General features: G+C 36.2%; 2 protein-coding genes across 3 annotated transcripts in view; both read right to left on the reverse strand.

Moving 5' to 3' along the window:
• Window positions 1-12,262: 12,262 nt before the first annotated feature.
• Window positions 12,263-12,883, reverse strand: LOC148945607 (protein CFDP2-like). The gene has a single exon (XM_089099099.1). The coding sequence runs from the start codon at window positions 12,881-12,883 to the stop codon at window positions 12,263-12,265; it is 621 nt and encodes a 206-aa protein (XP_088955225.1).
• A 10,413-nt stretch (window positions 12,884-23,296) lies between these two features.
• The window catches only part of LOC148945608 (core alpha-(1,3)-fucosyltransferase-like), a 123,324-nt gene continuing 120,648 nt past the window's right edge, over window positions 23,297-25,972 (reverse strand). For both annotated transcript variants that reach the window (XM_089099374.1, XM_089099373.1), the window contains exon 7: window positions 23,297-25,384. In XM_089099374.1, the coding sequence (XP_088955500.1) occupies window positions 25,024-25,384 (361 nt within the window). In that variant the 3' untranslated portion in view covers window positions 23,297-25,023. The remainder of the gene's footprint in view (window positions 25,385-25,972) is intronic.

Consider the following 25,972-nt stretch of genomic DNA (forward strand, 5'->3'; position numbering starts at 1 on the left):
GCCCACCCACACGCCCATCATTCCGCCAAACACATAAAATCAAAATTTTGAGATAGCCATTTTGTTCAACGTAGTTGATTTCAAGATAAAAATGTGTTTTTGAGGAGGAGACTCCCCCACAACCCTCACAGCAAGGGTTTTAAGTTAAGGAGTAAGGTTTTTAAGTTTAAGGTTTTTATAGAAGGCTTTGTTGTAGAATCTTCAAAAAAGCCTCATTCGATTGGAAATTCAAAGGTCTAGTGCCCTTTTTAATAGTCGAAAGTGATTGGAGGGCAACTAGACCCCCCCATGCCCATCTTTCCCCCAAACACATCCAATCAAAATTGTGAGATAGCCATTTTGTTCAACAGATATGATTTCCAGATAGAAAATAGGTTTTTGAGCAGGACACTCCCCCACAACCCTCAGGGCAAGAGTTTTAAGTTATACCTGGGGGGTATATAAGGCTTTTATAGAAGGCGTTGTCGTAGAAACTTCAAAACAGACTCATTCGATTGGAAATTCAAAGAGCTAGTGCCATTTTTAATAGTCGAAAGTGATTGGAGGGCAACTAGCCCCCCCCACACCCATTATTCCCCCAAACCCATCCAATCACAACTTTGAGATAGGCAGTTTGTCAGCGTAGCTGATTTCCAGATAGAAAATATCTTTTTGAGGAGGACACTCCCCCATAACCCTCGGGGCAAGTGTTTTAATTTTTGCCCCAGGGGCATTCCAGGTTTTTATAGAAGGCTCTGTCATAAAAACTTCAAAAAAGCCCCATTCGATGTTAAATTCAAAGGGCTAGTACCATTGTTTAGATTCAAAATTGTTTGGAGGGCAACTAGCCCCCCCCCCACGCCCAGCATTCCCTCAAACACATCAAATCAAAACTTTGAGATAGCCATTTTGTTCAGTGTAGTTGATTTCAAGATAAAAAATGTGTTTTTGAGGAAGAGACTCCCCCACAACCCTCACAGCAAGGGTTTTAATTATGCCCCCAGGGCAGGATTAGAGGGCTTTGTTGTAGAAACTTCCAAAAAGCCTCATTCGATTAGAAATTCAAAGGGCTAGTGCCCTTTTTAATAGTCGGAAGTGATTGGAGGGCAACTAGACCCCCCCTCCAAGCCCATCTTCCTCCAAACACATCCAATCAAAATTGTGAGATAGCCATTTTGTTCAACGGATTTGATTTCCAGATAGAAAATAGGTTTTTGAGCAGGACACTCCCAGTCTACCCTCAGGGCAAGGGTTTTAAGTTATGCCCTGGGGACATAAAAGGTTTTTATTGAAGTTGTTGTCGTAGAAACTTCAAAACAGGCCCATTCGATTGGAAATTCAAAGGGCTAGCGCCCTTTTTAATAGGCGAAAGTGATTGGAGGGCAACTAGCCCCCCCCCCACACGCCCATCGTTCCCCCAAACACATCAAATCAAAATTTTGAGATAGCCATTTTGTTCAACGTAGTTGATTTCAAGATAAAAAATGTGTTTTTGAGGAGGAGACTCCCCCACAACCCTCACAGCAAGGGTTTTAAGTTCTGGTTTAAGGTGTTTAAGTTTAAGGTTTTTATAGAAGGCTTTAGTGTAGAAGCTTCAAAAAAGCCTCATTCGATTGGAAATTCAAAGGGCTAGTGCCCTTTTTAATAGTCGAAAGTGATTGGAGGGCAACTAGACCCCCCCATGCCCATCTTTCTCCCAAACACATCCAATCAAAATTGTGAGATTGTGAAAATTGTGCCATTTTGTTCAACAGATATGATTTCCAGATAGAAAATAGGTTATTGAGCAGGACACTCCCCCACAACCCTCAGGGCAAGGGTTTTAAGTTATGCCCGGGGGGCATATAAGGCTTTTATAGAAGGCGTTGTCGTAGAAACTTCAAAACAGGCTCATTCGATTGGAAATTCATAGAGCTAGTGCCATTTTTAATAGTCGAAATTGATTGGTGGGCAACAAGCCCCCCCCCCCACGCCCATTATTCCCCCAAACACATCCAATAAAAATTTTGCGATAGGCATTTTGTCAGCGTAGCTGATTTCCAGATAGAAAATATCTTTTTGACGAGGAAACTCCCCCACAACCCTCGGGGCAAGGGTTTTAAGTTATGCCCTGGGGGTATATAAGGTTTTTATAGAATGCGTTGTCGTAGAAACTTCAAAACAGGCTCATTCGATTGGAAATTCAAAGAGCTAGTGCCATTTTTAATAGTCGAAAGTGATTAAAGGGCAATTAGCCCCCCCCCCCACGCCCATTATTCCCCCAAACACATCCAATCAAGACTTTGAGATAGGCATTTTGTCAGCGTAGCTGATTTCCAGATAGAAAATATATTTTTGAGGAGGACACTCCCCCACAACCCTCAGGGCAAAGGTTTTAAGTTATGCCCTGTGGCCATATAAGGTTTTTATAGAAGGCATTGACGTAGAAACTTCAAAACAGGTTCATTCGATTGGAAATTCAAAGGGATAGTGCCCTTTTTAATAGGAAAAGTAAAGAACTCCATTACATAAAAAGGGGCGAAAATAGAATCAAATAACCTACCAAGGGTAAAACTACCACAAATCGCCATTAATAAATTAATTAAAACCCAAAACGAACAGACATTACCATAAACAAAAGATTCAAACTCAAAACGAGCAGATATTAACATGATTGGGGCAACAATCTCTATACTTTTCAAGGCGAGAACATAATTTGCACTTTTCTGAAAAAATTTAAATATTTCACTTTTATCATAGGCAGCGCGCTAGCGCTGCCTAAGTAAAGAACGATGTGGGCACAATGTGTTTTTTTTCTCCATACCCGGGCACTTTGTATCGAAGGAGCTGTCACAGAAACTTCGAAAAGGGCTCATTCTATTGGAAATTGGAGTGGCTAGTGCCCTTTTTAATAGTCGAAATTGATTGAAGGGTAACTAGCCCCCCACCCACGCCCATCATTCCCCCAAACACATCCAATCAAAATTTTGAGATAGCCATTTTGTTCAGCGTAGTTGATTTCCAGATAGAAAATATCTTTTTGAGGAGGACACTCCCCCCCGACCCTCGGGACAAGGGTTTTAAGTTATGCATATAAGATCAATGTTGACACAATGTACAGTTTATTATTCTTTTCTTTAAAGCAGGGCACTTCATATAGAAGGGGTCGTCGTAGAGACTTCAAAAGGGGTTCATTTGATTGGAAATTGAGAGTTCCTGTGCCCTTTTTAATAGTTGAAAGTGATTGGAGGGCAACTAGCCCCCCCCTCGCACGCCAATCATTCCCCCAATCATATCCAATTGAAATTTTGAGATAGTAATATAGTTCAGCGTAGTTGATTTCCAGAGAGAAAATGAGGAGGACACTCCCCCACAACCCTCAGGGTAAGGGTTTTAAGTTATGCCCTGGGGGCAAATAAGGTTCTTTTAGAAGGCGTTGTCGTAGAAACTTCAAAACAGGCTCATTCGATTGGAAATTCAAAGGGCTAGTGGCAAAGTGATTGAAGGGCAACTAGCCCCCCCATGCCCATCATTCCCCCAAACACATCCAATCAAAATTGTGAGATAGCCATTTTGTTCAGCGTAGTTGATTTCCAGATAGAAAATATGTTTTTGAGGAAGACAATCCCCCACAACCCTCAGGGCAAGGGTTTTAAGTTAGGCCCTGGGGAAATGTAAGGTTTTATTGAAGTTGTTGTCGTAGAAACTTCAAAACAGGCTCATTCAATTGGAAATTCAAAGGGCTAGTGCCCTTTTTAATAGTCGAAAGTGATTGGACGGCAACTATCCCCCCCAACGCCCATCGTTCCCCCAAACACATCCAATCTGAATTTTGAGATAGCCATTTTGTTTAGCGTAGGCTAGTTGATTCCCAGATAGAAAATATATTTTTGACAAGGACACTCCCCCACAACCCTCAGGGAAAGGGTTTTAAGTTATGCCGGGGGGGCATATAAGGTTTTTATAGAAAGCTTTGTCGTAGAAACTTCAAAAAAGGCTAACTCGATTTTTGCTGTTTTTTCACCCGCGTTACTTTTTTCAATTTGGCAGCCGCTGCTTACAAAATCTGTACATTACAAATTGAATTCCTTATTTTTCTTAATTTTTATGATAGATGTGGTTGTTTGAGTCCCTAATTAACTTGCTCAAACAATCAAATTTCATTTTTCAAGTTTCTTTGAAGAAGTGAAGATTTAAACATTCGGAGAGTAGCACATTGATATAAAAATTTGGTATATCATAGGCAGCGCAATAGCGCATAATGAACGATGTTGGCACAATGTATTTTTTCCACACCCGGGCACTTCGTATCGAGGGAGTTCTCGTAGAAACTTCGAAAAGGGCTCATTCAATTGGAAATTGGAGTGGCTAGTGCCCTTTTTAATAGTCGAAAGTGATTGGAGGGCAACAAGCCCCCCCCCCCATGCCCATCCATCCCCCAAACACATCTAATTAAAGTCTTGAGATAGCCATTTTGTTCAGCATAGTTGATTTCCAGATAGAAAATATGTTTTTGATGAGGACACTCCTCCACAACCCTCAGGGCAAGGGTTTTAAGTTATGCCCTGAGGCCATATAAGAACAATGTTGGCACAATGTATTATTTATTATTTTTTCCTTTAGAGCAGGGCACTTCGTATCGAAGGAGTTTTCGTAGAAACTTTGAAAAGGGCCCAATTCAATTGGCAATTGGAGTAGCTTTTGCCCTTTTTAATAGTCGAAAGCGATTGGAAGGCAACTAACACCCTTTCCAAGCCAACCATTTCCCCAAACATCCAATCAAAATTTTGACATAGCCATTTTGCTCAGCGTAGTTGATTTCCAGATAGAAATTACTTTTTTGAGGAGGACACTCCCCCAGAGTCTTCAGGGCAAGGGTTGTAAGTTATGCCCTGGGGGCTTATAAGGTTTTTATAGAAGGTGTTGTCGTATAAACTTCAAAAAAGGCTCATTCGATTGGAAATTCAAAGGGCTAGTGCCCTTTTTAATAGTCAAAAGTGATTGTAGGGCAACTCATCCCCCTCTCACGCCCACATTTTCCCCAAACACATCAAATCAAAATTTTGAGATAGCCATTTTACTCAACGTAGTTTTAAGTTCTATAAATTAGGTCTTTGAGGATGACAACCCCCTCACAGCCCTCAGGGCAAGGGTTGTAAGTTATGCCCTTGGGGCATATAAGGTTTTTATAGAACGCGTTGTCATAGAAACTTCAAAAAGGGCTCATTCGATTAGAAATTGAAATGGCTAGTTCCCTTTTTAATAGTCGAAAGTATATGGAAGGCAACTAACACCCCTTCCACGCCCGTTTCCCCAAATACATCCAATCAAAATTTTTAGATATTCATTTTGTGCCACGCAGTTTAAAGTTCTGGAAACTATACCTTTGAGCAGGACACTCCCCCCACAGTCTTCAGGGCAAGGGTTATAAGTTATGCCCTGGGGGCATATAGGTTTTTATTGAAATCTTTGTCGTAGACACTTGAAAAAGGGGCTCATTCGGTTGAGAATTCAAAGGGCTAGTACCCTTTTTATTAGTCGAAAGTGATTGGAGGGCAACTAACCCCCCTCTCTCGCCCACCATTTCCCCAAACACATCCAATCAAAATTTTGAGATAGCCATTTTATTCAATGGAGTTAAAAGTTTTGGAAATTAGGTCTTTAAGGATGATAACCCCCCCCCCACAACCCTCAGGGCAAGGGTTGTAATTTATTCCCTGGGAGCATGTAAGGTTTTTATAGAAAGCGATGTTGCAAAAACATCAAAAATGGCTCATTCAATTGAAAATTGAAAGGGCTAGTGCCTTTTAATAGTCGAAAGTGATTGGAGGGCAACAAACTCCCCTCTCACGCCCACCATTTCCCCGAACACATCCAATCAAAATTTTTAGATATATATTTTGTGTCTTTATCTTTGAGGATGATAACCCCCTCAGAACCTTCAGGGCAAGGGTTGTAAATTATACCCTGGGAGCATATAAGGCTTTTATAGAAAATTGTTGTAAAAATTTAAAAAAGGGTTCATTTGTTTGGAAATTGAAATTGCCCCTTTTAATTGCTTACTTAAATTGCCTACTTAAATCAATTTACTTTTCCCTGGTCCACCCTTTTTTTCTATATTGTGTTTCAGTGTGGGCTTCAACTTTTTCTTCAGTTTATAAACCCCTTCAAATTCTACAAAATAAAGCGATGAGGATACTTTCTCAGATTGATAATAGGTCTTCTGTTACTCATCTTTTTGGATCAGCTGGAATTTTTTCTTTACATCAACTTACATCAACTTCACAATTACGTTTTTGGCCAGTTAGCATGGGCGTAGGCAGCATATTGACTAAGGGGGGGCAGTCGATAATGTGATGGAGTTTTATCAACTGCTTTTTCCAAACCATCTGATTTTTCGGCCATATCTAATGAAAATTAGAAGGTCTAGGGGGGTAGCTGCCCCCCCCCCTCCCTACGCCCTTGCCATTTAGCATCATATTTCCATGGAATTTTCCCTCTTAACTCGCAGCGTCATTATTACTCAGGTTCAATTTCTCACACGAGTTTAGGCGAACAACTAGAGCATGATTTAGTTTGAGGCATTTCGGTCCGCAAGGTGTGGAATTCTATTTCCCTGGATATTAGAGAGTGCGGTGATTACCAGCAGTTTCGCAGAATGGTGGGGAAGTTTATCTCTGAAAGTTGACTTTGGTTTTATTTACCTTGTTTGTACTTGGGCAGTTGTCCAAGAGGCTTGTTTTTGTTTTTTTGTTTGTTTTTTTTTCCTTGTTTTTTCTTTTCTTTTTCTTTTTTTTTCTTTTTTTTCGTTTTCATTTAAATTACTAACGGTGTTTAATAATTTTTTGTAATTTTTAATGCGCTCAATTATGCCACTAGGCATAGTTAAAAGTTTTGGAAATTAGGTCTTTAAGGATGATAACCCCCCCCCCACAACCCTCAGGGCAAGGGTTGTAAGTTATTCCCTGGGAGCATGTAAGGTTTTTATAGAAAGCGATGTTGTAAAAACATCAAAAATGGCTCATTCAATTGAAAATTGAAAGGGCTAGTGCCCTTTTTAATAGTCGAAAGTGATTGAAGGGCAACAAACCCCCCTCTCACGCCCACCATTTCCCCAAACACATCCACTCGAAATTTTTAGATATATATTTTGTGTAGTCGAAAATTCTGGAAATTAGGTCTTTTAGCATGATAACCCCCTCAGAGCCCTCAGTGCAAGGGTTGTAAGTTATGCCCTGGGGGCATATAAGGTTTATATAGAAATTTGTTGTAAAACTTTAAAAAAGGGTTCATTTGTTTGGAAATTGAAATTGCCCCTTTTAATTGCTTACTTAAATTGCCTACTTAAATCAATTTACTTTTCCCTGGTCCACCCTTTTTTTCTATATTGTGTTTCAGTGTGGGCTTCAACTTTTCCTTCAGTTTATAAACCCCTTCAAATTCTTCAAAATAAAGCGATGAGGATACTTTCTCAGATTGATAATAGGTCTTCTGTTACTCATCTTTTTGGATCAGCTGGAATTTTTTCTTTACATCAACTTACATCAACTTCACAATTACGTTTTTGGCCAGTTAGCATGGGCGTAGGTAGCATATTGACTAGGGGGGGGGGGGCAGTCGATAATGTGATGGAGTTTTATAAACTGCTTTTTACAAACCATCTGATTTTTAGGCCATATCTAATGAAAATTAGAAGGTCTAGGGGGGTAGCTGCCCCCCCCCCTCCCTACGCCCATGCCAGTTAGCATCATATTTCCATGGAATTTTCCCTCTTAACTCGCAGCGTCATTATTACTCAGGTTCAATTTCTCACACGAGTTTAGGCGAACAAATAGAGCATGATTTAGTTTGAGGCATTTCGGTCCGAAAGGTGTGGAATTCTATTTCCCTGGATATTAGAGAGTGCGGTGATTACCAGCAGTTTCGCAGAATGGTGAGGAAGTTTATATCTGAAAGTTGACTTTAGTTTTATTTACCTTGTTTGTACTTGGGCAGTTGTCCAAGAGGCTTGTTGTTGTTTTTTTGTTTTGTTTTTTTTGTTTGTTTTTTCTTTTGTTTTTCTTTTTTTTTTTTTTTTTTTTTGTTTTAATTTAAATTACTAACGGTGTTTAATAATTTTTTGTAATTTTGAATGCGCTCAATTATGCCACTAGGCATGTGCGCAGGTGTATTGTATAGCGTTATGTATATTTCATAAATAAAATATCTATCTATCTATCTATCTATCTAATAGTCGAAAGTGAGTGGAGAGTAATTGACCCCCCACCTCACGCCCACCTTTTCCCCAAACACATACAATCAAAATTTTGAGATAGACATTTTGTTCGACCTAGTAGAAAGTTCTGGAAATTAGGTCTTTGAGGATGACACCCCCCCCCCATAGCCCTTAGGGCAAGGGTTGTAAGTTATACCCTGGGGGCATATAAGGTTTTGATTGAAAGCATTGTCGTAGAAACTTCAAAAGGGCTCATTCACTTGGAAATTGAAAGGGCTAGTGCCTTTTTTAATAGCTGAAAGTGATTGGAGAGCGACTTAAGCCCCTCTCACGCCCACCTTTTTTCCAAACACATCCAATCAAAATTTTGAGATATCCATTTTGTTCAACGCAGTTGAAAGTTCTGGAAATTAGGTCCTTCAGTATGATAACCCCCTCAGAGCCCTCAGTGTAAGGGTTGTAAGTTATGACCTAGGGGCATATAAGGTTTATATAGAAAGTTGCTGTAGAAATTTCAAAAAGAGCTCGTTTTATTGGAAATTGAAATTACCCTTTTTAATAGTCGACAGTGAGTGGAGAGTAATTAATCCCCCTCTCACGCCCACCATTTCCCCAAAAACATTCAATCAAAATTTAGAGGTAGCCATTTTGTTCAACGTAGTTGAAAGTTTTGGAAATTATGTATTTAAGGATGACAAACCCCCCAGAGCCCTAAGGGCAAATGTTTTAAGTTATGCCCTGAGGGCATATAAGGTTTTTATAGATAGAGATGTCGTAGAACTTCAAAAGGGGCTCATTCAATTGGAAATTGAGAGGGCTAGTGCCCTTTTTATTAGTCGAAAGTGATTGTAGGGTAACTAACCCCCCTCTCACGCCCACTATTCCTTAAAAAAACTCAAAAAAGGTTTTTGAGAATGACACCCCTCGCAGCCCACTTGGCAAGGATTGTGAGTTATGCCCTGGAGACATATAAGATTTTTATTGAAAGTGTTGTCGTAGAAACTTCAAAAGGGCTCATTTGATTGGAAATTGAATGGGCTAGTGCCATTTTAATAGTTGAAAGTGATTGGAGATCGACTACCGCCCCATTCACGCCCACCATTTCCCCAAACACATCCAATAAAAATCTTGAGATATCCATTTTGTTTAACGTAGTTGAAAGTTCTGGAAATTGGGTCTAAAAGGATGACAACCACCCTAACAGCCCTTAGGGTAAGGGTTGTAATTTATGCCCTGGTGGCATATAAAGTGTTTTTAAAAAGTGTTGTCGTTTCAAAAAGGGCTCATTCGATTGGAAATCGTAAGGCCTAGTGCCCTTTTTCATAGCAGAAAGTGATTGGAAGGCTTGACATTTTTATAGTAAAGATCGATGTGGGTATAATGTATTACTTTTGTTGTTGTTGTTGTTTAGACCAGGGCACTTCGTATCGAGGGAGTCGTCGTGGGAACTTCGAAAAGGACTCACTCAATTGAGAATAGAAAGGGCTGATGCCCTTTTTATAGTCGAAAGTGATTGGAGGGCAACTAATCCCCCTCCCACACCCACCATCCCGTTTGCATATTATGTTTAAAAACTAAATTTTGCCTTAAGATCAAATCAAAATGCACTGTTTTAATGCTAATTCCCTATAAGGCATCTCAGCAGTATCCTAAAAACGACTGAGGGTATTAGGTTCAGACTTTCGGGGCTACTTCTGCTCTTAAAATTTAACCAAATCAAAATAGCGTAAGTGTATCCAAGCTATCAAAGAAAGTAAACAGATTTTTTTGCGAATGGTATCAAGTTTTTCATTTCAGGTCAACTAGTGGAGGTATGAAACTAAATTAAACACTACTATTGTGTCCAGATTTTTAAAAGGTGTATGTTATTAGAAATTGCTGAAAATTTTTCTCCAGCATACAAATAGCAGGCCAAACTATAAAGTCTTTAAAAAAAAGGAAAGATTTAAAGCATTATTTTCTTTTTCCCTGAAAAGACTATGTCAAAGTAAAACGAACAAAAAATAATTAAAAAAAAAACTTTTTCCACAAAATAAGTTTTTCAAAGAAACAAAAAATGAGCAAAAATAAAATTAAATAATCTACCAAGCTTGAAACTACCACAAATCAGCAGAACAAAATTTGCACTTTACTGAAAAAGATACAAATGAATGTGCATTGTCAGTTTAATATACATGTACTGAAATTTAACAAAGACAATAAAGAAGACTTACTTGACTTAAGGCTCGTGCTGGTGGTCCAGCATAGAGAGAGAATGTGACTCTTTGCCTCCATTCCGAACGGTCCTGAGCAAACGTGACTGCTTCTTGGAGATCAGTACCGATCATGGAGAAGTCCTGGGCAAGGCTGTCCCTCCATCTCAACTGGGGTATTCCACGGGGGCGCTTCCAGCCATGTTGAGGGGGATCAAAGTTAAAAAGTATGCTGGCGGGTGCTTCTTCTGGCATGCGAATTAAGTGGTCAAACCACCGTAGAGTTCTTATGGCGAGCTGACGAGAGTTGGGGGTCTGATCCGTTAGTGTCAGCAATCGGGTGTTTGAGATGAAAACGTACCACATGATCCCTTCGATTCATCTTAGGAAGTTTGTTTGGACCACATCTATGGCATCACGAACAGAAGCAGCTGTCGGCCAAGTTTCAGCACCGTAGAGAAGAACTTGCGCTACGGTCGTGTTGTAGATACGCAGTTTTGTTTGTCGGCTAATGTTGGACTTTGACCACAAGGAACGGCAGAATTGAGTCATAATAGACGCAGCTTTCGCGATGCCCGACTGGACTTCCATTTCAATTGAGCCGTTATCCAAGAAGACAGATCCAAGGTAAGTAAAAGACTTGACAACTTCGATAGTGTGCCCTAATACGTTGAATGATGGTGAGTTGGCGGAATTTCCTGCCGGGTCGATGATCATTATTTTACTTTTCTGCCAGCTAGTATGTAGTCCCACTTTCAGGGCTTCTTCCGACAGTGTATTAAGAGCTGCCTCGACCTCAACTGCAGAAGTGCATATAAGGGCAATATCATCTGCGAAGTCGCAATCGGCTAGGGCTCTATCGTCATATATCAGTCCGAATCGGAGCCGATTCGTGGTTTGATCCATGACATAATCAATCACCGCGTTAAAAAGTTCAGGAGCAGCAGCACAGCCTTGCCTTACACCAGTATCTATCTCGAATAGTGGGCTTCGGTGACCATTAACCTGGACGGAGCTTTTTGTACCAGTGTAGAGCACCTTGAACAGGCGGCAATATTTATCAGGGAGTCTCGTTCGTTTTAGTATCAGCCAAAGGGACTCACGGTCGATCGAGTCGAAAGCTGCTTTAAAGTCAAAAAATGCAATATATGCTGTTCGCTGAAATTCGCGGGCTTTCTCGATGACCTGTCAAATAGTGCATATCTGCTCGGTCGTGGATTTGTTGGGCATGAAACCTGCTTGCTGAATCCAGTGGCACTTACGAATGAACTGGATACTCTTATAAAGCAACGCCATGGTGAATAGTTTGCCAGGCACTGACAGGAGGGTGATTCCTCTGTAATTCGAGCAATCGCTACGGCTATCTTTCCGCTTCCATAGAGGAAGTATTATCCCATCCTTCCATTCTTCAGGTATCAATTCGGTTGACCAGACGAGGTAGAACAGCATGTGCAGCCAAAGTAGCATTGCCAGCCCTCCGAACTTTAGCAGCTCGAACATGATCCTGCAGGTTCCTGGTGCCTTGTTGTTCTTCATTCTCCGCAGGGCATTTTGTATGTCTTCTACCGAGGGAGGATCAGGCTCTGGTAGATTTTATATGTTGTTTGCAGAGTGGATAAAGTTAGGTTGGGGTCAACAACGATTCTTTCGGCGTTTAATAGCTCTGCTAAGTGCTCCCTCCATCGATCAAGTTGCACGTTTTCATCTTCTAGCATTTCGCCAGAGACGGTTTTAACTGCGCCTATCTTTGGTGGTTTCCCATCGCTAAGATCTCTGACAAGCTTGAAAAGCGACATGAACCTTTTTGTGCCATATCTTCTAGCTCTTCAGCTTTTTTATCAACAAATTGTTGTTTATCACGGTGAATAATATTGTTTCTAATCCCGTTTAGCCGTCTTTATGAAGGCATATCTCCAGCAAGCCGCGCTTTCCGGCGCTGGTTAATGATTTGGTGTGCTTTTTGTGGCAGCCAGGGCTTCTTTGAATACATCTTGCGACCGACGGTATTAGCGGCAACCTCAAGTGCATCGTTGTTATAAGTCTGCCAGAACGTGTCCGGGTCAACAAGTGTATCCAGGCATTCAAACTTGTTCTGAATTTCAACTGAGTACTTTTGGTGGAATGCCTCATTTTTTAGTTTCTGGGTGTATAATTTTGGCTGGCGCTGTTCTGAAGGCTGGGCTTTAAGACTCAGGCGGAAGTTCGCTGCAAATAATCGATGGTCTGTATTCCCTATCTCAGCGCCACGATATGCTCTATAATTTGGAAATGATGAGCGCCATCTTTGGTTGACTATGATATAGTCAATCACCTTCCGCGTTCGCCCATCGTTGCTATACCATGTTGGCTTATAGATGTCTTTCCCGTGGAACAGGGTGTTAGTAATGACCAATTCGTGCATAGCGCACAGCTGGAGGAGTCGGGTCCCATTTTCATTCAACGAGTCAGGGGTAACCGGTCCAACTACAGATTTAAAAGCTCCGCTGGGGTTTGATACAGTTGCATTGAAATCACCCATCACAGCCAAAACATCGCGAGGGAAAAACCCGGATTAGAGCAGATGTCACAGCTGAGTAGAAATTGTCTTTTTCGACCTCTGGGGAGACATTTGTTGCTGCGTAGCACACAGTAACTGACATCTTCCCATGCTTGTGGTTGAAGCGAGCAGTGAGTAGTCTATCCGATATTGGGTTGTGGGATATGAGGCATTTCTTTGCCTTCTTGATTATGAGCAGGCCTACACCGCTGCTGCTACTGGAGGTTTGAACAAATCATCCTGTGACCTGTACTGGTGAGTTTTTCATCGCCTGTTTCCGTCAAATGTGTTTCTGTCATTCCAAGTATGTCAATCCCACATCTTAACATCTCTCTAACCCTAGAAGGTCTTTGGGTCCCGGCTTATTTATGGTTAAAACATTCCAGGTGGCTATTCTCAACCCACCTTGGTCAGCAAGGTTCAAAGGATGTCCAAGGACGTGCCGAGGTCGTAATAAATTAAAACCAATAAGATCCGAGGCTTGAGTTTCATTTCTTTTCAATAAAGAAGGATAGAAATAAAAGAAAAAAATAAAAGGAACCTGCTCTTACCATTCATCTTGGCTAGGGAAAAACCTTTTGACCAGTGATTCAAATTAAGAAACTGATTCAGAGCCCTTAAGGCTGTCCAGGAGGCTACTCTAGAAGGTTACACCCATATGGTGAAGCACAAAAAAAAAAAACAGAAAAAAAAAACACAACCATAATTCAATTTTTAGTGCTATTTGAAACATGATGGCGTTGCTTTTTTCTCTTTTTTTTATAGATCAGTCTTAGTATCCCAAGCAATCCAAAGTTCAATGTCCTCACGATTAACGATTAAACACCTACCCAACAGTCGCTAAAATCGACAGAAAGCTTAGGCAGCTCGCTAACCAGCTCAAAAACAATGAGTTGAATGAGTACAGACACCATATGTTTTTGCATGCTCCATTCGATTTTTCTTCCGTGCGCCCAGTAAACACTTCTAAAGGTATTTGAAACACATAAAACCGGTTATTTCGGCTTACTTTTGTACTAACTGGCTCACTGTTACCATGCTTTTGAGAGGCTTGGTGTTTTTTAAAATGCTCGTGTTTTATAATGCTTGCTCTACATCGTCAAATACTTATTAATGTGATGAAGGTGATTAATTAAGGTGATTAAGGTGACTATCTTGGAATTTTAGCAAATCAAAATCTTTAAGGGCCCGACACACATATGTTTTTTTGGCCATCAATTTCAGCAGCTCAGTGGGCAAACGATAGCAGTATAAAAACAATGCAATTTGCGCAAACTTTTCAAAACCAAGAATCATGGACACCATTAATCAAGTGTACGTTATAAATAGTTGCATGATTGATCTGCGACTTATTATCAACTTATTATTTAGTTCTTTTTTATTATTAAGCTCTTCAATGATTAAAAACTTAATAATTTTATATTTTATTTCATTAAAAATTTTAATTAAGTTTAAATCTTTCATCAATTAAATTATGGAGTTCTTTTATTATTAAATACTTAATTATTATTATTATTATTATTGTTTATTTCTTTTGATTTTTCAGCTGAAGGAAAGAAAACGGCTGATGATTATTTTTTATGATCACGATGAAATTTGGCGCCGTTTTGTAAAATGGCACCGAAAACAGAAAACAGAAATTTTTTCAAGATCAAATCGGCGCATTTTCATTGCACATTGGTGCGGATTTGGTAAATCAGTGCTGACAGAAATTACGTATGTCCAGCCCTTTAGGTTAAAAGAGTCAATTTTAGGGGGAATGCAGTAATGCTTACATAGCGCAGCTATCCTTCGCCAAACCTACAATCTGTTTTTCGTGTTTACAACAGCAAAATAGTTATTTGTTTCTCGTTATTAGAACGAGAAAATAGATAAAGACACAAAATTTCGTCAAAGGTTTTGTAAAGTTGGTTTTCCGTCGTATTTACGACTCCTTTTTCTGTTGAGTGTTGATATTAGTTTTTTGAGTCTAGTAAAGTCATTTAAGGTCAACCAATGCAAAACCAGTAAAATCAGTTTTTCTACCCATATAGATTTACCCCTCTTCCTCGGAAGGCATAGCAGATAGAAAAAATCAGACTGCACCGTTGTTTTACGAGTGTTTTACGATGTTGATAGCGATGTATATATCAGGTTTTTTTTGAAGGGTGTATAGCCTAAACAAGTTTGCTTCTGGTGGTTGATTTATTTATTTGTTTGATTTAAATAAAAACCCTTATTATTATTATTATACGTGTTATTTTTTGAATAATTCAAAAATTTTGAATAACTCACTTATGTATTGCCTCTTTCAGCTGATATTTCACCTTATAGGGAGAATATCATATTAGAAAATACGTGTTTTAAGTAGTTCTGATAAACCCTAAATCAATCAAATACAGACTTACTGGTAATAAAGTCTATTATAAATTAGAAAAACAATTTGAAAACATAAACAACAATTCAAAAAACCGAAGTTCTTTTAAAGACATAATTCTACTGAGTAGCACTATAATTTAATATAAATAGGTATTTTTCATCCCCTAATTCTGACCCTAGAATTGACCTATCCAAAAAATTATCATTGGATTTTACATATATTAGAAACCACGTGCTAAAAACACCAAAAGTGTGTCTAAGAACACAATAACATCAAGGAATGTGGGAAGCTGGAAGTCTGTAAACCCCCTAGATTCCATATTCTTTGGATAATATTATCTAATAGCTGGAATGTAGTGAAGTGAGAATATTTTGTGCTTCTGAATATAAAATGCAGAGCTGAATTCACAGCTAATCCGAAATGGTACTGTATATTACCAGGGGCTGTAATAAAAAAAACGGGGGAAGGGGGGGAGGGTGCAAGGTTCTTTCTGTTAAAAATGGAAAACATAAAAAAGGTTATTTCTTAAAATAAAGATGGGGGAACATTTCCGTTTTAAGGGAAAACAAAAAGGTACATTTCACAATTTTGGGAGGGGGCAGCTGCCCTCCCCCACAGGGAAATAATAGTTTTTAATCCAAACAGCAGTGCAAGTATGAAATCGGCTAATGCCCAAATCATCTATATTGTGCACACCCAGGACAAAACCCCTCCCCAGGCTATACCCCCAAAACTCGGTAAAGTTTTTAATGAAACGCTGCGCTCCTTAACACATTATAAGAGTAAATCGTGACCCTACACTTTAAAATCAAAGACCTTAGTCCACATTTAGTCAATATAGAAATCAGGAAAGCCACTTGATGAAGGAAAGAGGGGGTTCTGTCTTGACTTGATTTTCAGCAAATACACAAAAATGACGAATTAACTACGAAGATAGCAGTGCCATCTACTCATAAAAGATCAAAACAGTTCGAATACACGGGGACTTTTTCATAAAAGTGACAAGTGAGCTAAAATGTACAAGTATTATGGCTATATAACTAAATTCCATCATCATCTAAACGGAGAAAATCTAAGAAAACAGTAGAAATAATTTTAATTAAAAAGTAGACATTAGAGTCCTGGAATCATGACTTCCAGGGAGCTTATCAAAGACTCCAATTTGGCTCATTCTAGACTCTGGCTGGATGGCTATTTTTGATGTAAAAATGTTCTTATATATTAGTTTACTCGCAACTGTCTTCAAAAGGTCCTCATTTCATTGAAGTGTTTTGTTCTTGTATGACAAAGGCTCATATGACATCGATTTTGTAAGGGCATCCGAATAAATATTCGAAGGGGGAGACGGAAAACCTGATTAAGTATCTAATGGGTATCAGGTTTGAATTTTATTTTGTTTGCTTTAACAATCACACATTTTTATGGATATTACAGAATCATGGACTTATTGTACACTTACAAACTTCTAGTTGGGTGGAACCGAAGTGTCCTAGCACTCTTCTATGGGTGACCGTGGAGCCTGGCCCTTCCCTCCCATCCCTACGTTTTTTCTAAAAAAAATGGCTTCACTGCTAATATTGCACACAATGTAAAGATGAAACAAAACACGGAGTTATCAATAAGTAATATGAAACAGGTATAAATACTATCTAATTCATAACATCACATAAATGCAACATTGGATAACGTTTGAACAACGTCAAAGCAAAAATAAATAAATAAATAACAGTTAATTGAAAAGACATAAAATTGGATGAACTTAACGTACGGATTAACTATATGAATTTGGGATAGTATCTTAAATTCAAGAAAGAAGAAAAGTTTCCAGTGTCATAGACCCAATAGCGTCTGATCCATCTTGTAATACTAGTGTGGGAAGTTTTCAACTGTCATTTTTTAGTTGCATAAACTGAATCGTGGGATGACGGTCTAACTTTTGATTTCCCGGACTAACATAAAACGTCTGACGGTGTGGCATTTTGATTTTCCAGTCAGTATTTCCAATATCTTTCACTAGTAAATCTTGTAAGCCAGCTTCGCTTTCGATTCGACACCATATTAAACAATACAAATTCACCATGCAATAAATATACTTTTTTTTAGCTACTTTTTAAATATATACTTTTCCCAAGATCTTAAGTTCAGAACTGATGTCCCAAGATCCTGGGATAGATTGATAAAAGTGAAAGCCTTGCTTAACTCCCTCGAAGTTCTCTGCGCTTGTAAAACTGAAATGTTTTTAATTATGGAAGAAAGGACACTCATTCAAAAAAGTATAACCGATTTAGCTTCTTCAATACAATTTGGAAAAACGCAATGTTCAGTCAGCTGGCTCATTTGATGTTTGCTCTTAAGCTGTAAAGCAAAAGCAAGGCTTAAATGATGGTGGAGTTGTAGAACAAAAGGAAATTAAGAAACTAGCTCTCCCTTTTCTTGGGCTAGTTCCACCAGAGGAAAATAATTTATAATCTATATCAGTTAGGGAAAACAAAATACTTTGTTCAAACTAATTGATGGCAGTGATGTACTGCTTTCACACTCTGTATAGTGATGTAGCAGTTGTGTGATGATAATGGTGCAAAATACAAAAAACTAATGCAGGGCTCCCACGAAGTCATCAAGACTAATATTTTCATGAAATTGTGCACCAGAAACTTTGTCCCACTCGCACAAGAATTTCACCTTTTTAACAAGAAATGTTTCATAGCAAATAGCTCAGTTAATCGGACGTGGACCCGAGAAAACCATCTTCTGAAGGATTTTATTCCTTTTTAATAAGTAAGGCTTAGATAAAAAGAAGCATTATTTTTGTCTAACCCTTGTTCTTTTACTATGCAAAATATTTAAACAAGCATACACACTTATTTGTGTGCGATTTATTTGAAATTTCCCACAAATCTTCTGCTATTGGCTGAGCTTTGCGGACTTTCTTGAAAAATAAATAACGTTCAAACTTTTTCTGACATCAACAAAATTAATAACGTTATACAAGAAAAACGGTATGCTAAATTTATGGGTAGTCTTATTAGCTTTATTGACGCCGTGGGAGTCCCACATAACTTCCATTCAACGGAAAACTTGGGGATTGTCCCAGACAAGAAAAGCACCTCTTGTTTAGCTTTATAGATGGCCGTTATGTATCACTTGTAATTTTTCTTCTTTTTTTCGATGAGCCTGTAAGTGTGTAGTGGAAACAGCCCAGAATAACTATCAACAATACTAGCAGTGACGATAGTGATGAAGAAGAACGTAAAAAGTAACTGGGAGTGACTCTCCTTGGCACCCCTATTTAAGAATCTTTCCTTATGAGGCAGGCTCATTCAGAATCATTTGCCTAAATAATAAAAATTATTTTTCAAAATATACAAACACAATTACGCAATAATATTTCCCGAGAAAATATAACAATTTTGACTTACACTACAGCTACTAAAGGTTCTGAGTAGGAATTTTCCAAAATCCCGAAAGAGTTTACATATAAGTCAGAATACATTTCTAAGACAAAAGTTAACAAAACCAAGAAACATTAACAAATTAAATACTTTATCAAGACTGTCGCTAAGAGAGGTGTAAGCCTATTCTCCCCCATTTTATGGAAAAGCCTCTCTCAAATTGCTGGCTAACTTTCAACTTTATACATGAGAAGGAGGGAAGGTCTCAAAATTTGCTTCGAAGTAACATAAAACTACCTCCCCCTCAGTGGAAATCTTGAACATTGTCCCAGTCTAGAATAACAATGACTATTTTAATTTTATAGATAGCAACTATGTATGACTTTTCGTTTCGCTTTTTTAGACAAGTCAGTAAGTGTGTCATGACCTGCATCCCAGATCCCCTATCCACAACATTAGCCTTAAGCGAAAATAATAATACAAAAAACATAAAAGCAACCTCCGCAACCTCCTTTAAAATTTGTCCTCCATGGGGCAGGCTTATTTAAAATCACTTACCCGCACAAGAACAACCTCATTTAAGATACACAAACACAACCATATAACAGTATTTCCACAAACAAATAGCCAATTTTCCGCAAACAAATAACAATTTTGACTTAGACAATAGCCAATACTTGACGTTTGGTTCAAAAAAACATATGCCGGATGTAAGAATCACAACTTAATTGCACTCAAGGGTTGGAATTTATATATAATATTTAGTTTAATATATTAATATATGCGTATATTTATATATTACTTAAATTTATGTTATATACTTAAGAGTCAGATATCCTAGCCCCGACATATACTTCACTCACAGCCTCTCTTTAGGGACGCAACATTTGTACAATAGATATATATATATATATATATATATATATATATATATATATATATATATATATATATATATATATATATATATATATATATATATATATATATATATATATATATATATATATATATATATATATATATATATATATATATATATATATATATATATATATATATATATATATATATATATATATATATATATATATATATATATATATATATAAGTTGAATTAACATACAACAAAGATAGATAAACGTAAACACCAATAATATGATGCTATATAAAAATGAGTTAATTAGGAGTATCTGACTGATTCTGTCCCAAACAATTAGAGTGTGCCAAAATACTTCTAAAATTAGGGAAATTCGATTTCCCTATTGTTGATACTGCAAACTCTGGTTTGCATTACTCTTTTAAAATATTTCTAAGTAATGTAGTCTTTACGATTATGTCATTTACGCAAAATTCAAAGTCATTCAGATATCCTGAGCCCTTGATTTCACAACAATTTGTATGACTAGCATAATCAACGCTTAACTCTTTTCGTGGACCAAATTTGAGCTAAAAAATAGTTGCATTTTTGGTTGTAGTTTAGCATTTTTCTTTTAAATGTGCAAAGCTATTGCTATCAAGACCCATAAATCCAATGAAATCCTAAAGGCTCATTCAAAGAATCTCAAAATATTATCCAGCATAAGACCATTCATAATAAGATTTTTATGATTGGCTAGTTTACCAAAATTAATATATATAATGTTTACTATATTAAAGTAACCTAACCATATAACGTTTAGCATGCTCCTCTTCTTATTGTTGTTTAATTACATTAGACACTAATGCATGACCTCCATAGAATTCCGGATTCCTGTGTCACCTGGGATCAAACCCCAGACCCTGTACTAGAATTATAAGAAAAGGAAACGATCAAAAATGGGATTTTTAAGGCCGAACGAGAATACTGAATAAACAAACAAAGCGAATATTTCGAGAGGACAACCGCCTCTCTTCTTCAGTGCGAGGCGTAGTAACCCTGTACTAGCGTACAGAGATCAATCCACAACCATGTATCTTCTTTTTCTTCCTGTTTGAATTATTCGGAGATGTTCATGCATGATCTTTATGCAATTCTTTTGTGGCTGAGATCAAACCCCGGCCTCGTTTTACCAAGCAGAGATCAATACCACTGTGCTACTTCAGAGTTTGACCATATACTTCTTCTACTTATTATTTGGATTATTATGGAAACGTCTTCACATAATCTTACCACTGGAATCAAATTCCGCCCTTGCAGTGAGTTTCGGTAGCTGAGATGGGTCTCCAGGTACCTTGTTACTAAACATAGTATTTAACCTTGCTGCAACACCACATGATGCACCATTCTGGGGCAAATGGCAAATGGATCTTTGCCATTGGTTGGCTTAAGCTAAATTCAAAAGAAGCTCGGATAAATCAAAGATTTGGGTTTGCCGTGTTTAACTCTGGAAATTAACTAAATCTTATTAATGGGTTTTGCGTTAGCTAAAATCTTGATGTTAGCGTTATTTTTGATGTTAACTAAATATCATAGTGAAGAAGCTTTACAATGGCGGATCCAGGATTTTTTTTTTAGGGGAAGAGGGGGGGGGGGGGTGGGGCAATAGGGTTGATCCGACTCAGACTGGCGTTAGGAGCAAGTTTAATTAACGCAAAACTTGCGTTAATTAAGTAAATTATACTACTTTAGATTACGTTAGGGGGGGTGCCCTTCGCCCCCTGGATTGCCCAATGAACCTTGGTGGGTATATTTGTGCCAAGCTGGTTGGCCACCAAGCTACCTTTTGTATATACATACTATTTTCATTTACTTATCTCACTCAATCACAAAATAATTTATGCAAAAATATAAATAACACAAGTTTCTACCCAAAATAGTAAGGAAAGTTAATTGCAAAATTATCACTTGCCTGAAGACGTGGTTTGAAAAAAAAAAACTTTAGATGTGAAACATAGACTCTTGGAGAATTGAGTCATCTAATTTGCTTTATATTGAACTGTTTCCGTAAAAATTCTATGAGGATCAAGAAAGAATGTGATATTATGAGCAATTGAGATTCAGAAAATTTTGTTTCACTTTCCTGAGAAATTTTCTATAAATATTTAAACAAACAAAACTATTTTACAGAACTCAGATAAAGTGAAAAAAAGCAAAAAACTAGAGGAACAGAATGGAAAAACTCAGCAAAAATATTTAAAAGATCAATAATGATCGGTTATAAAAGTCCACGAAATTATTCTTATGCTCGTTTAAAAGTAGCAAATTTGCAACTTTTGAGAATTTTCTTTCTCTGGTACTAAATTGTGTTAATAAAATTAGCAAAATTAAGAGTTCTGTTTAACATTTGGGAAAACGTTTGATAACATGAAACTTATGTGTTAGCATTTTCAGCCCCAAAAAAAAAAAAAAACTATGTTAGCCCCCCCCTCCAAGCGCACACCCCTTGCATGTCAAAGACTGGCTTATTCAGTTTTTTTTTCGAAGTGTTTTTAATATTTTCTTTTTAATACTTGAGTTACTCAGAGAACTCTTAGACCGAGTGAATCATACGGCGTACATTTTTTTGTTTCTCGTATAATCGTATGCTCGCTAAAGTGGAAACCCCACTTAGTTAAAGGGAAATATAACACTAAGGTTTTACGGCATAAAAATTTTTCGATTTCTTTTATTAGTAATACTTATCTTTTAAGAATATCCTTGGAACTCTATGGAAAGTGAAAATGAAATCTGATTTTTGGCTTGGGTAAGTGGAAAAACACATACAAACAAATATATTTTAGAAAATTTGGAACAATCAGGGATTTATTTCTTAGTAAAAAGATCCTCCATACGCACTTATGCATTTTGGGTAGTAAGCATAAACAACAAAAAAAAAAAATTATATAATAATAATTATGATAAATAATAAATAAAATTATATAATATAAATTTATAAGAAATATATATATATATATATATATATATATATATATATATATATATATATATATATATATATATATATATTACATAATTATTTCTTAGAAATAATATGTGTCAGTCATTACAATGCAGGGATGGCAGTATAAATTATCTGATAACCTGGTATTCTTTACTCTTAATCACCGTTTCTCATTCTTTTTAGTTACGAATTATAAATTAAAATATATATAAATTATATATATAAAATATACGAAATTATATATATAAATAATATAAATATAAATAATAAAAATATAATATAAATTTATAAGAAATATATATATATATATATATATATATATATATATATATATATATATATATATATATATATATATATATATATATATATATATATATATATATATATATATATATATATATATATATATATATATATACATATATATATATATATATATATATATATATATATATATATATATATATATATAGAGAGAGAGAGAGACATATATATATATATATATATATATATATATATATATATATACATATATATATATATATATATATATATATATATATATATATATATATATATATATATATATATATATATATATATATATATATATATATATATATATATATATATATATATATATATATATATATATATGTATATATATATATGTATATATATAAATATATATATATATATATATATATATATATATATATATATATATATATATATATATATATATATATATATTAAAAAATTGGGAACAATCAGGAATTCATTTTAAATGAAAAAGACCCCCATATGCACTTATGCATTTTTCGGTGGCAAAAGGAAACAAATTTAAAAAAAAAATCGGGGGAAAAATCAATGAAAAATATAAAAGTACATGGCACAAAACGGCATGAGAAGGTCTAGTTGACTTTAGAAATCAACTGATTGTTGAATTCGAATTTCTAAATAAAAAAAAAATCTATCAAATTCGACTAATTAGTTTTGTTTTATTTATTTTTTGGTTCAACGTGGCAACACTGAAGGGATTGTGGTGTTGCTTTTAAAAATTCATAATTTTGGAACAAAAAATTTTAAATCTTAGAAAATAAATCTTTTCCGGTATGACTTGAAATGGACACAAAGAGCAAAGAATGTTTTCATATTGATGCCCTTGGTATTTTAAGATCTAAACAAGAGTTCTTATGCTAAGAAAATAGAAATTTAAGATAACCTAAGGTTAGCAGACTAGGTTAAATTGCATTCAAAATTTGTCATTTAATGACTATTTCTCAAATGCTTTTATTTTATTTGAACCTTCTGGTACATAGCTCAATGTCTTAGTTCTCAAAACAAGACTCATTAGAAAATTTTCTTGGTAATTTGCGAAAAGATACACAAATGGGCAACTGGATGTGACCAAATATTATTTGTAACAAACTAGTTTTTCTAAGGGTTCTCTAAGGTTTCAAAGAACGAAGGTGTCAGATTTTAATTTTCTGGTATTCAGATTTCTTATTCTCATTCTAGTGATCAGATTTCTGGTGATCAGATTTCTTTTCTGGTATTCAGATTTCTTATCTAAGCTTTACAAGTTATGGTAAGACCGCCAAACAAATTCTATTTGGCCACGCAAACTGAAAAAGTTTATAACGGACGAGATAAGGCAATTCTTTAAGTTACCGCTTTTCACTGACTTATTCCATCAATTTTCCATCTTATTACAAGTAATTTAGACGAACCGGGCAACCAGAGACACACAAGCATAAGGTCTTTAGCTTATCCCAGAGCTTTCAGGTAGACTAGAATCAAAAATGCAACTAAAAGTTAACACACACAATCACTGAACTAATGTCAAAAAGTAGGGGAAACTGATAATGGAGGAATCTCAACAAGGGAAAAAACAAGACCATCTAACGGTATTTAGCAAAATTAGAATGATAACCTAAAAATAATGTCAGCTGCATTGTGAATTAACAAATTATAATCAATTTAAGCTTATAATGAATTTTTCAATTACTGCTGTATAATACTGTATTGTCAGTTGCACTATATTATTCATTAATTTGTGATGTCGTCATAAATAGTGTAATTAGTGTTATTCCAAACCTGCAATTTGGTATTCCTTTAACAGTAAGAGGAATAAAATAGCACGGTGTTTTACTTCAATATCATTAGCACTATTCGCCTTATTCACGTTATTACTAAAAAACGGAGGATCTGCCATTATTTACCACTTAGGAAATCCACTATAAAAATTAAGACGAGCGCCATTCACCTTACTCACGTTTTACTCAAAAATGAAGGATCCTTACTGCCATTATTTATGACTTAGGAAAAACAATTAAAAATTTTTTATGAGTAGCACTATTGGCTGTATTCACGTTATTACTAAAAAACGAAGGATCCTTACTGCTATTATTTGCCACTTAGGAAAAAAACCTAAAAAAATTAGTACGAGGCAGTAATGTGCCGAAAATTCTCTTTCCATGCAGTCCCCCTTTCTCTCTGACTCATCTCTTTGGTTTTTGTAGACTAGATTTTTTATACTCGGGCAGGTCTCTCCATGGCTTACTGGTGCAACTTAGCTTTCCTTTCCACCATTCATCATAGTCCGTATACATTTTTTCTGGCAGTGGATTTAGGTGGAGCATGGCACAAAGACGACACCAGAAATAAGTGTTAATAAACTCTCCTGTTCCACGCCATTCAAAGTGTTTATTGTATAGGGAGTCATCAGCATCAAGAGATTTTAAATATTCTGCCAACTGCTTTGGAGATGAGTAATCATCTACGTGAATGAATGAATTTGCAGGTGCAGCTTTTTCGTAGTCTTCCTTTGGTGCACCCATTACAATTGGCAATATGCCATTCCTGAAAATAAATGAAAATATAACTAAGTTAAGGGACAGTCTTTTTCAGGTGATCACAGCTAATATCGCGGAGAAACTATAATGGTGAATGGTCTAGGGAAAGGGTTTAATAGTATGTTCAAGGGATCTGACACATATTAATAAAAGTAAGAAAATCAAGCAACACTGTCAATACTTCAAGGTCAATGTGTTACAATATGTGGTTCACTATTCCTAAAAATATATAAAAATGTAATTAAGATTATGATTTTTCACCGTCAAACTAGACGTAGATTAAGACCTTACCAGGCCCTTAGGCTATTCAATCCCAATGTTCTGGAATATATTCGATCAAAGTAAAAATGTAAGATATTCAAAATTGAACTGTTTTTTTTTCTAAATAAAGATATAATATTGAATTTCAAATAAATAGCTGAAATTAGGGTTTTTTTTATAGGATTTTCCACAGTTTTCTTTTTTACCTAACTCAAGAATTCTATTTCACTTTCAATACTTGACAGTGTAAAATTATACAACATTTGACAAACTTTAAAAGAAATAGCTTGTACTTGAATAATTAGGAGGGGGTCCTACATTGTGGGACCCTCAA

The sequence above is a fragment of the Artemia sp. Qi Xiang Cuo genome, chromosome 13, assembly GCF_049724085.1.
Source record: "Artemia sp. Qi Xiang Cuo chromosome 13, ASM4972408v1, whole genome shotgun sequence".
Taxonomy (NCBI): Eukaryota; Metazoa; Arthropoda; class Branchiopoda; order Anostraca; family Artemiidae; genus Artemia; species Artemia sp. Qi Xiang Cuo.